This window comes from Schistocerca gregaria, chromosome 1 (genome assembly GCF_023897955.1).
Source record: "Schistocerca gregaria isolate iqSchGreg1 chromosome 1, iqSchGreg1.2, whole genome shotgun sequence".
NCBI lineage: Eukaryota > Metazoa > Arthropoda > Insecta > Orthoptera > Acrididae > Schistocerca > Schistocerca gregaria.
The window spans coordinates 152,103,042-152,115,808 of NC_064920.1; the positions used below are offsets into that span (position 1 = coordinate 152,103,042).

General features: G+C 42.1%; 1 protein-coding gene across 1 annotated transcript in view; it reads right to left on the minus strand.

Moving 5' to 3' along the window:
• The window catches only part of LOC126335027 (rhotekin-like), a 1,081,506-nt gene extending 1,070,164 nt beyond the window's left edge, over positions 1–11,342 (minus strand). The window contains exon 1 of the mRNA XM_049997890.1: positions 10,952–11,342. Coding sequence (XP_049853847.1) covers positions 10,952–11,095 — 144 coding nt within the window. The 5' untranslated portion in view covers positions 11,096–11,342. The remainder of the gene's footprint in view (positions 1–10,951) is intronic.
• Positions 11,343–12,767: the final 1,425 nt, after the last annotated feature.

The window sequence follows — 12,767 nt, forward strand, 5'->3', positions numbered from 1 at the left end:
AGTAGACATTAGGAGTGATTTAAAGTGGAATGACCATATAAAATTAATCGTCGGTAAAGCAGATGCCAGACTGAGATTCTTTGGAAGAATCCTAAGGAAATGCAGGCTGAAAACAAAGGAAGTAGATCACAGTACACTTTTTCGCCCACTGCTTGAATATTGCTCACCAGTGTGGGATCTGTACCAGATAGGGTTGATAGAAGTTGATAGAGAGGATCCAATGGAGAGCAGCGTGCTTCGTTACAGGATCATTTAGTAATCGCGAAAGCGTTACGGAGATGATAGATAAACTCCAGTGGAAGACTCTGCAGGAGAGACGCTCAGTAGCTCGGTACGGGCTTTTGTTAAAGTTTCGAGAACATACCTTCACCGAGGAGTCAAGCAGTATATTGCTCCCTCCTACGCATATTTCGTGAAAAGCCATGAGGATAAAATCAGAGATGAGAGCCCACACGGAGGCATACCGACAATCCTTCTTTCCACGAACAATACGAGACTGGAATAGAAGAGAGAACCGGTAGAGGTACTCAAGGTAGCCTCCGCCACACATCGTCAGGTGGCTTGCGGAGTATCGATGTAGAAATTTGGTGTTAGTGGGCTACGACAGCACAGGACCGACGCGAGTGCCTTTGCTAACCGCACGTCATCTCCTGTAGCGACTTCCCTGGAACCATATCAGTTAGACCGTAGACGACTGGAAAACCGCAGTCTGCTCAGATGTGTCCCGATTTCAGTTGGAAAGAGTTAATGGTAGGGTCCCAAGCTGTCAACAAGGCATTGTGTATACACGGAGCTGACTGGGTTCTCTGTTCCAACTGAACCGATCATCGACTGGAAATGGTTATGTTCGCCTACTTGGGGAACACTTGCAGTCATCTACATCTACATGATTACTCTGCAATTCACATTTAAGTGCTTGGCAGAGGGTTCATCAAACCACAATCATACTATCTCTCTACCATTCCACTCTCGAACAGCGCGCCGGAAAAACGAACACCTAAACCTGTCTGTTCGAGCTCTGATTTCTCTTATTTTATTTTGATGATCATTCCCAGCTGTGTAGGAAATAGATCTCGCCGCGACGAAAAACGTCTTTGCTTTAATGACTTCCATCGCAATTCGCGTATCTTATCTGCCACACTCTCTCCCCTATTACGTGATAATACAAAACGAGCTGCCCTGTTTTGCACCCTTTCGATGTCCTCCGTCAATCCCACCTGGTAAGGGTCCCACACCGCGCAGCAATATTCTAACAGAGGACGAACGAGTGTAGTGTAAGCTGTCTCTTTAGTGGACTTGTTGCATCTTCTAAGTGTCCTGCCAATGAAACGCAACCTTTGGCTCGCCTTCCCCACAATATTATCTATGTGGTCTTTCCAACTGAAGTTGTTCGTAATTTTTACATCCAGTACTTAGTTGAATTGACAGCCTTGAGAATTGTACTATTTATCGAGTAATCGAATTCCAACGGATTTCTTTTGGAACTCATGTGGATCACCTCACGCTTTTCGTTATTTAGCGTGAACTGCCACCTGCCACACCATACAGCAAACTTTTCTAAATCGCTTTGCAACTGATACTGGTCTTCGGATGACCTTACTAGACGGTAAATTACAGCATCATCTGCGAACAACCTAAGAGAACTGCTCAGATTGTCACCCAGGTCATTTATATAGATCAGGAACAGCAGAGGTCCCAGGACGCTTCCCTGGGGAACACCTGATATCACTTCAGTTTTACTCGATGATTTGCCGTCTATTACTACGAACTGCGACCTTCCTGACAGGAAATCACGAGTCCAGTCGCACAACTGAGACGATACCCCATAGGCCCGCAGCTTGATTAGAAGTCGCTTGTGAGGAACGGTGTCAAAAGCTTTCCGGAAATCTAGAAATACGGAATCAACTTGAGATCCCCTGTCGATAGCGGCCATTACTTCGTGCGAATAAAGAGCTAGCTGCGTTGCACAAGAACGATGTTTTCTGAAACCATGCTGATTACGTATCAATAGATCGTTCCCTTCGAGGTGATTCATAATGTTTGAATACAGTATATGTTCCAAAACCCTACTGCAAACCGACGTCAATGATATAGGTTTGTAGTTCGATGGATTACTTCTACTACACTTTTTGAACACTGGTGCGACCTGCGCAATTTTCCAATCTGTAGGTACAGATCTATCGGTGAGTGAGCGGTTGTATATGAGTGCTACGTAGGGAGCTATTGTATCAGCGTAATCTGAAAGTAACCTAATCGGTATACAATCTGGACTGAAGACTTGCCCGTATCAAGCGATTTGAGTTGCTTCACAACCCCTAAGGTATTTACTTCTAAGAAACTCATGCTAGCAGATGTTCGTGTTTCAAATTCTGGAATATTCCATTCGTCTTCCCTGGTGAAGGAATTTCGGAAAACTGCCTTCAATAACTCCGATTTAGCGGCACAGTCGTCGGTAACAGTACCATCGGCACTGCGCAGCGAATGTATTGACTGCGTCTTGCCGCTTGTGTACTTTACATACGACCAGAATTTCTTCGGATCTTCTACTAAATTTCGAGACAATTTTTCGTTGTGAAACCTATTAAAGACATCTCGCATTGAAGTACGTGCCAAATTTCGCGCGTCTGTAAATTTTAGCCAATCTTCGGGATTTCGCGTTCTTCTGAACTTCGCATGCTTTTTCCGTTGCCTCTGCAACAGCGTTCGGACCTGTTTTGTGTACCATGGGGGATCAGTTCCATCTCTTACCAATTTATGAGGTAAGAATCTCTCAATTGCTGTTGCTACTATAGCCGGCCGATGTGGCCGTGCGGTTCTAGGTGCTTCAGTCTGTAAACGCATGACCGCTACGGTCGCAGTTTCGAATCCTGCCTCGGTCATGGATGTGTGTGATGCCCTTAGGTTAGTTAGGTTTAAGGAGTTCTAAGTTATAGGAGACTAATGACCACATATGTTAAGTCCCATAGGGCCCAGAGCAATTTGAACCATTTTTCTTGCAACTTTATCTTTGAATTAGAGCCACATCTCGTCTACACTTGCATAGTCAGTTCGGAAGGAATGGAGATTGTCTCCTAGGAAGGCTTCTCGTGGCACTTTAGCCGCTTTTTTAAATAAAATTATTTTGCGTTTGTTTCTGGTGGATTGGGAAGAAACGGTATTGAGACTAGCTACAACGACCTTGTGATCACTAATCCCTGTATCAGTCATGATGCTCTCTATTATCTCTGGATTGTTTATGGCTAAAAGGTCAAGTGTGTTTTCGCAACCATTTACAATTCGCATGGGTTCGTGGACTAACTGCTCGTAATAATTTTCGGAGAAAGCATTTAGGACACGGCTTCATTTTTATGCACGACAGCGGGCCACAGAGGTTCGTGATTGGTTTGAAGAACATTCTGGACGATCTGAGCTAATGATTTGCCTACCTAGATCACCCAACATGAATCCCATCAAACGTTTATGAGACATAATCGAGGCGTCAGTTCGTCCACAAAATATTACACCAGCAATACTTTCGCAGTTATGGACGGTTAGCGAGGCAGCATGGCTCAGTATTTCTGCAGGGGACTTCCAGCGACTTGTTGAGTCCATGCCGTGTCGAGTTGCTGCACTGTGCCGAGCAAAGGGAGTTCCGACACGGTATTTGAGGCATCTAATGTCTTTTGTCGCGCCGGTGTATCTTCTTTTCCTTCAGCGGCATTCCGCTGAAGAGAGCTTGCGTACGTTTCCCTTGGCACAGCGTACGACTACGACGCTACCCGAGCGGCAGTTGCCGCCGGCCGGACAGCGCAGTGCAAGTAGGCACTTCCTGTGGACGAGGGTCGCACAGCGGACGCCGAGTTACCTGTTGCCGTTGCTGTTCCTGCGGCCGACACGCGCCTGCGCCCCCGCGGCTGCTGGCTGCCCTCTTGCCGAAGACGGCCCGGCTCCACCACGGCCTCTTGCTGTCCGACATCCCGCCGTGGACCCGCTCCGCGACTCGTCGCGACCGGCACTGAGGAAGCCACGCGTAAACAATGGCCGCCCTGTCCTCATACACTATTCCCAGTGCGTCCCCGCTGACGTCACAGTTCCGTCGTCGCCTTTGTTCCGCTCCCTGTCGCATCGCGTCTTAACGCTCCTCCGAACGGCGTTTACACGCCGGTACAAACTAACACACACACTCGTACAATCCGAGTTACTGATCGTGCTAGTCATATCAACCCCTATTCACCTTGCGCTTCGATGTTAGGTCTAGTTACTGTGGTATCCACATGGTCGGTGACTTCGCTGAACAATTCAAGAACGATCGTCGGCACCCAAAAATCCAGTCAGTCATATCAACCCGTATTCACCTTGCGCTTCGATGTTAGGTCTCGTTACTGTGGTATCCACATGGTCGGTGACTTCGCTGAACAATTCAAGAACGATCGTCCGCTTCGATGTTAGGTCTCGTTACTGTGGTATCCACATGGTCGGTGACTTCGCTGAACAATTCAAGAATGATCGACGGCACCCAAAAATCCAGTCCTGTCAGAGTCAAGAATGAGGGAAGTAAGGGCAGCTACGTCATTAAAGACGAAACAATACCTCGGATTCGGAAAAGAAGGAAGAGTGCAAGATGAATACAATGTCTTCTCGCTAAGTGATCGATATGTATCCACTTTAATTTTCCGAAGATACGAAGATGACAGCCGGCCGCAGTGGCCGAGCGGTTCTAGACGTTCTAGACCACATTTCGAAAGCTTCTATTATCTTCTTGTCCAAACTATTTATCGTCCATGTTTCACTTTCATACATGGCTACACTTCATACAAATACTTTCAGAAATGACTTCCTGACACTTAAACCTATACACGATGTTAACAAATTCCTCTTCTCTAGAAACGCTTTCCTTGCCATTTCCAGTCTACATTTTATATCCTCTCTACTTCGACCATCATCAGTTATTTTGCTGCCCAAATAGCAAAACTCCTTTACTACTTTAAGTGTCTCATTTCCTAATCTAATTCCCTCAGCATCACCCGACTTAATTCGACTACATTCCATTATCCTCGTTTTGATTTTGTTGATGTTCATCTTATATCCTCCTTTCAAGACACTGTCCATTCCGTTCAACTGTTCTTCCAAGTCCTTTGCTGTCTCTGACAGATTACAATGTCATCGGCGAAACTCAAAGTTTTTATTTCTTCTCCCTGGATTTTAATACCTACTCCAAATTTTTCTTTTGCTTCCTTTACTGCTTGCTCAATATACAGATTGAATAACATCGGGGAGAGGTTACAACCCTGTCTTACTCCCTTCCCAACCACTGCTTACCTTTCATGTCCCTCGATTCCTGTAACTGCCATCTGGTTTCTGTACAAATCGTAAATAGCCTTTCGCTCCCTGTATTTTACCCCTGCCACCTTTAGAATTTGAAAGACAGTGTTCCAGTCAACATTGTCAAAAGCTTTCTCTAAGTCAACGAATGCTAGAAACGTAGGTTTGCCTTTCCTTAATCGTTCTTCTAAGAGAAGTCATAAGGTCAGTATTGCCTCACGTGTTCCATTATTTCTACGGAATCCAAACTGAGCTTTCCCGAGGTCGGCTTCTAGCAGGTTTTCCATTCGTCTGTAAAGAATTCGTGTTAGTATTTTGCAGCTGTGGCTTATTAAACTGATAGTTCGGTAATTTTCACATCTGTCAACACCTGCTTTCTTTGGGATTGGAATTATACCCTTCAAAAACATGTATGTATTGAAGCCAGTAATGACCTTATAATATTTCCTGGGGCTATTCCAGAAGTTCTCTCTACATCTGTCGATTTCATACCGCTGAGAATAAAGTACCGTGTTCTATCTCTTAGATAGTCTTGAATTCAGTCACAAATCAGGTCTGAAAGACGGTAACCTTATGTTCTGTTTGCTAAGCAACAGTGTAGAACTCTACTCCATTCTGGAGGGGAGTGTACGCTGATAAGAAACTTCCTGGCAGTTTAAAACAGTGTGCCGGATCGAGATTCGAACGCGGTACCTTTGCTTTTCGCGGGCAAATACTCTATTAACTGAGCTACCAAGACACGACTCACGACTCGTTCTCACAGCGTTACTTCCGCCAGTACCTCATCTCCTACCTTCCAGGCTTCACAGAAACTCTCCTGTGGACCTTGCAGATCTAGCACTCCTGGAAGAAAGGATATTGCGGAGACATGGCTTAGTCACAGCCTGGAGGATGTTTCCAGAGTAAAATTTTCACTCTGCACCGGAGTGTGCGCTGATATGAAACTTCCTGGCGGTTTAAAACTGTGTGTTGGACCGAGACTCGAACTCGGGACCTTTGCCTTTCGCGGACAAGTGCTCTACTAACTGAGTTCGTATCTCGGTCCGGCACACAGTTTTAATCTGGCAGGAAGTTTCACAACAAGCTTATTTCGTTAAGATCTCTACTTACGTTGACCTGGATGGTTTTTATAGAGGAGCTTTTTGTTCCTCATAAACCTCATACCGCAAAAGCATAAAATATATTCCCTAATTCTCGAACAGACTGACATCAGAATTATAGGCCAATAATTATGTGTACTATTTCGGGAATGACCTGCGCCTTTCTGTAATGGCTTGGTATCCTTCGTTGTTCCAGCGATCTAAAACAGAATGCTGCTAGATGGCGAGTTTTGCTTAATCCTGTAGAAGTTTAAAAGAATCTTATCTGGACCATATGCCTTTCCACTACTGAGCGATTTTAGTTGATTTCCTATTCCGTGATCACCTATCTCAGCTCGAAGGCTGAAAGGAGGAACCGTATCACGATCTTCCGCGGTGAACCGGTATTTCGGTGTTCTTCCGTTTCGGTGCCATTAGGGTCGCGGAGCAACTGAAAGGGTGATTTCGACCTGCCTACTGACTTAACGTAGAACCGAAACTTCGTAGGACTTTTCGTCAGATCCGTTGGCAAAATTTTACTTTTAATTTCATTGTATGCTTCTCGCATTGCTCTTCTTAGACTCAGATTCATTTAGCATTTGCTTGTTTATTAGACTTCGATTTTGCTTAAATCTGTGATGCACTCTTTTCTTTCGCAGCAAGTTTGTAACGAAGTTGGTCTTTACAACCTTGCTTGGCACACGCTCGTCACGTGTGTTGTTAACAATGCTTCTGAGTTTCGCCGTTTTTGCTCCACATATTCGTCTACAGAGCTGAATACCGATACTTTTCAGTTTGTTTCCTATCATACTTGTTCAACAAAAATATTTTCCTACTTATCTTGAAGTTTCTCGTAACATACGTCTCAGTGGCGCTATTACAGGCTTATGAACACGATTGCCGTCCTCTACATTAAGTGCTTCGAAAAACTCGTGTCTATTAGTTACTAGGAGGTCTAGAAGACATTACACTCAGCGCGGGGGCTCTGTAACTACTTACCCGAAGTAATTTTCAGATAAGACAATCAGAACGATCTCATACGATTGGCAAATTATCTCGCGGTGCTGTCCAAGTTTCCTGTGTGGCGCTCTGCCACTGCGGTTTCTCTGGCAGATTTTGTACAAGAGCATACGAGTATCCTGTTTGACTACGGTTGCCATATGTAGCTGGGACCTCGTCGCGACACTCTGACATGTGGGCGTAGAAATGAAGTAATAATTTATTTAATATAATTACTTTTTATTTAGAACACAATAGCTTGGAACCTGTTGCGGCAGAAGTAGTTGATGAACCGAATTTTTCGGAATATTTCACCTTTTTCAGCAAGTCTTTTTTCCCGTTTATGTATTTATAAAACTTCGTGCAAGTCAGCTTGTAGTTAAACTGGCACGCCATCTGTGAGACAACTTTGTCAACATAAAATGTTGACATAAATAAAACTAAATGATACTTCATTTACATGTTGCGCTAACAGATGGCGTTTCTTCGGTACTTGAGCTGTCGGGATGTCTGGACAAAAAGGTCCATAACGATGACAGCCCCGATGTATCGCGACGAATTGCAACAACAAATACGTGTCTAACCTACCCTTTCGATATGTATTGCAATCTGAATCAATAATTTCGTTGTTACTCACTTCTAGTTTCACCTAGCTTTCCGTTGTTTGTACTATGTGGGCATTATTACTTTTAACAAGCGATAATTATTCTGGCACCTTACCATGAACACTTCTACAATTTACTAATACCATATTAACGTTTTGTCTTTCCAGTCTGTATGGGCGAACATGCTCCTCGGTGACTGATTTCTCTCTCTCTCTCTCTCTCTCTCTCTCTCTCTCTCTGTGTGTGTGTGTGTGTGTGTGTGTGTGTCCTATCCGAACTTGAGACCACCCTCTAATGACCGCCAGGACATTAGACCATAGTTTTCTTTCCTTCCTTTGTATTAGTACCTTTTCTCTCTCTATCTCTCTAGTATTTATAACGCAAATGTGTCAATTTTATCAATATTCAGAGCATTTTCAGTAGAAACAGTTGTGATAGTACTGTCAATTTACTCGAGACCAAAAGGCATATTTTTTGTGGCTTCTTTGTATCCTGTGGCGGTTGAGGACCTCAGGGGTTATGGAGATGTAATAAATTTGCTCAAATAAATATGAAGCACAAAAATAGGCCTTAGATCACAGCCGAACGCCCAGAGTTAGACGTCAACAAGAATGAAAACAGTTTTAAGTATTCAAACATAAAACGGGCACTTTCCGTAAATGTTCCCAATGGAATAACCACCACTCTGAAATGAAATGGAGCTATCACCTACTGGATTGAAATCATTCCAAAATTGTGAGATACATGAAACTCTTCATAAAACAGATAATAGAATAAAAATGGATTAATTACCAGCTCCGTTCGCTAACACCTATCTGGTACATTATAAGTTAAAATTCTGTAAGATACTTTGATTTGTGATCTCACTGCAGTAGCCCACTGTCGCCATAATAAGAAAATATTATTCTTTACTTCTTTCCAAATATTTCACTGAGTACAGTGCGAAAGCTTATCAGCAAAAATAAAAAGAACGATATGTTGCAAGTGTGCATAAAGAGTAAACTCCGCGAGAAATATTCTGGAAGAAAGATAATAAGCTTATCTTTGAAATATGTTACTGGGAATATTCGAAGAACGTGTTCATTGTTGTATCCAAATATAACGCTGGGTTCGTGATGCAGCGCTTTTTATGTAGGGGCTTATTGATTATGGCGCTTGCGGAAGCACAAATAAAACAGCTGTACTCATTCTTTTGTCATAATTGATACATTACAGGTTCCTGTTCGCTTCGCAGGAAATTGCAAGGGACAAACAGATGCAGAAACAGCGGGAAGACAAGAAATTCGATATTTATTTCCTTTTTCAAGACTTGAAAACCAACATAGTAATAAAAGTAGTCATTAAAGGAAACGTTAAACATTCGAGAAGGAAGCAAACCAAATTAATTCTTTGTCATTAATACAGTGTAATTACTCTTTACGTCAGATTACTTTTGCAATATCGTAATTCCGTGACGGGAATTCAACGTTACTAACGCAGAAATTGAGTTATAGTTCATGTTTTAACGTGCTCCTGAGTGCTGGTGCATTAAGAAACATCAGTATATACACGTTATATTTGCTGTTCAGGTCAGTGTCTGTGATCAGCTGATAAACAGCGTGTGGCTACAGTCAAGCTTCATCCTAGCGACATCTGTTGCGGCGGCCCGATACTAAGTTGTCGCAACGCAAACATCGTGCGGACGGCGCGAAATTCCATTTTAATGCTTATGAGAACGTCATATACGACGTTTCGTGACGATTACAACTATAGAAAATACCATAGAAGAGCTATTTATTCCTCTGTTGTTGTAGAACGTCTCAAATAATGCATGGTAAAACGGTTTCTATTGTCAGTTCTTCGTTCACATTCAGGTGAGATTTCCTTCTGGAGAGCATTAACATACACAAAGACAACACTGCCTGCGTTTCGCCAGCGTATTTAGCGGTATTTTCGTATACAAGTACGCCGGAATCAATATACTTTTTGTTTTACGGTAAGGGCGTGTTACTACAATGATGACCGGAAAGCAATCAGATACTGAAACACTAAGAAAACTCAACGTTCCGAACATGTCATTTATCACTACGCCCCACTTGTGTCGCAAATAACACACAGTTAACTATAATCAATGTTTATACATGAACACGATATATGGGTTACGGTATTTTTATTTTCTGATTTACACTAATGATGCTGACCCGACACGACACAAAAATAAACGCTTGTAATGTCTTCACGATAAGAGTATATTTAGGAAGTCAGTACCAACAATGTAAACGATGTCACACGCTTGACTCTGTAAACAATACAAAAATACTTCAATAGCTGAACGTATCTTACGGCACATGTCATTTCCAGTCTTTCATTGCAAACGCACGATAAAGTTTGCGGAGAATTATCACCGTCTTTGGTAATCGTTGTGTTACAAAGCTGTTGTACGTGCAGTATAATTCTGAGCAGCAGATGTCAAGCATATTAATATCACTGTTACTCTTTGACATTACTTTGAACTTACAGGTATTACGTTTACTCAAGAAAGCTTTGTTAGAAATCGTGAAAGCTGTCACTGAGTAAACTGAAGATTAAAAATTCCGGCACTATTGCACACACAGTAGGAAAAAAAGGATTATATTTTAATTAGTCGAGTGCATACGTATTTTTGTCCTTTTAGAAGCTTACAGATATTTACTACACAATTCATATATGCAAAAATTTAGATATGTCAAAGGAAATGAATCTGAAATACGATTTCCATTGACATATTACTTGAAAATATTTTTGTAATACTGTTGTGTAACAACATTCCTTTGATAGATTCGGACTTGCTACTTGCACATATATGCACTCGCAACATATAAATAATCATTCAATAATTTGAACGCGGAATTGAAGCAATAAACAGAAGACGCCGAATTCAAAATACCATGTCCACGCGGGAAACAGTCAGGAAAAAAAACAACAGAAGATTGTGGAAGCATGACTTACCTTTAGGCCTCTCGAGGAGCGCAGAGACTCCCTGCGTCTGACCCTCGCCTTGAAGTCACTTAGTCCATGCAAATATTCGGTGTCGTGGTCCAAAACATCGTTAAATGATTTTCGCTTCTTGAATGAACTCCTACGCGGCGCCATGGCTGTAGGTTTACGTGCTTTCAGAGAGATGGCAGGCTAAGCGAGAGCACGAAATTCAAAGTCTGATTAATCGCGTGCTTAGAACGGCACACACTGTTATTCTTCCCGCACTTTAAAACATCAGAAGAAAGAAGATGTTGTGTTTTACTTGGCAATGCGAACTACAACCTAAAAATCACTGAAGATTAATAATCCAAGCAATCACACGTGTTCACAAAAGCGGCAGCGACGGACGCGCTACTGTGGCGACATCCAACGGTAAAGCACGCAGACTGCTGCTTGCCTAGTTGCACAAGTTACCGCTAGGTGGTATGTGAAAAAATTTTTCAAGGCGCTGTCCTGGCCGGCACAGGGGAGTAATGCAGTTGAGTGCACACAGCGGAAGTAGCTAATTCAATGATTGCTAAGGGCACGTCCACTGTTAGCGATTGGAGCTCGAGAATGTGTTTCTTACTCGGCCTATAGCGTTTCATGTTTGTCACTTGTTTCACAAAATTCATTGTTTTCTAAATACAGAGAGAATGAAAACCGAAAGAATTAAAACACAATGAAAATCACTCTATTGGAGAAGATGAATACACATAACATGCAAACTGCTTATCCTCAATTGGTGCAAACACATAACAGACTTTTGCAGAACGTTAACACCGTCTTTAGTTAACTATTAATTAGTCACAGCTCATGTAATGGAATTCAGAACCTACATAACAACAGATAACAAGCATGTTTGCTGACCTTTTTCAGTCGGAGTTCGAGAAAGTGCATTTCCATGACACACGTACTTTGTGAGGAGAAAGGAAGCAAGGAATAGAGCATGAAATAGTCTGACAGTATAATGGACTTTCTAAGTATTGTAGGGATTATTATGAGTTATTAAACCACTTTCTCTCCATTATTTCAGCGCTTGGTTTAATTCAATGAATTAGTAATTGGTAATTCTACTCAGAACTAAAATAATAGATTTGTTTAAAATAATGAAAAATGAAACATAAATAGGACAGTGTTATACCATAACCTATTTAACGGCAAATTAAAAAGATCAGTGCTAACTACATTTATCGTGTGAATAGCGGAACTAAGTACTGAGAAACGCTTGGCGCTATTTTCGTACTATAAACCAAGCCAAATTAAGGAATGGTTGAGAACCATTCCGCGAAAGCAGCTTCGAACAGTTTACACCAAACCGCTATCCACTTAAAAAAAAAAAAAAAGAGAAAAGTCTGTCATCTAAACGACTGTGAGTCTTACAACAAAGTGACGTTTCGTGGAGGTTCTTCTGTTCATGCAGAACTAATATCTGATGTCATAGGCCTACCGTATTGCAAAAAGAACGACTGTTTACTTTCTTGTTTTAAAGTAGTTTGCAATGTAACTGATATGGTGGATGCAACGATTCTCAAATGATCATTGTTGACGCGAGTTGTGAGACCTTGAGACGCCGAAAGTTTGTACTTATGTTTCTTAAAGTGAGTTCACAACTGTATCAAGCAGAACACAATAGAAGTTTATCAATACTGAGACAGGAGAGGCTAAAAGAGATCTGATCATCGAAAGATTCAAAATAACTGTTGATGGCCAAATGTGTGAGCACATAAAATTTAGACTGGCACTAGCGAGAAAAGTTTTTCTTAAAAAGACCAACTTGTAAACGTTAGCTTTCTCGGTCGTTGTC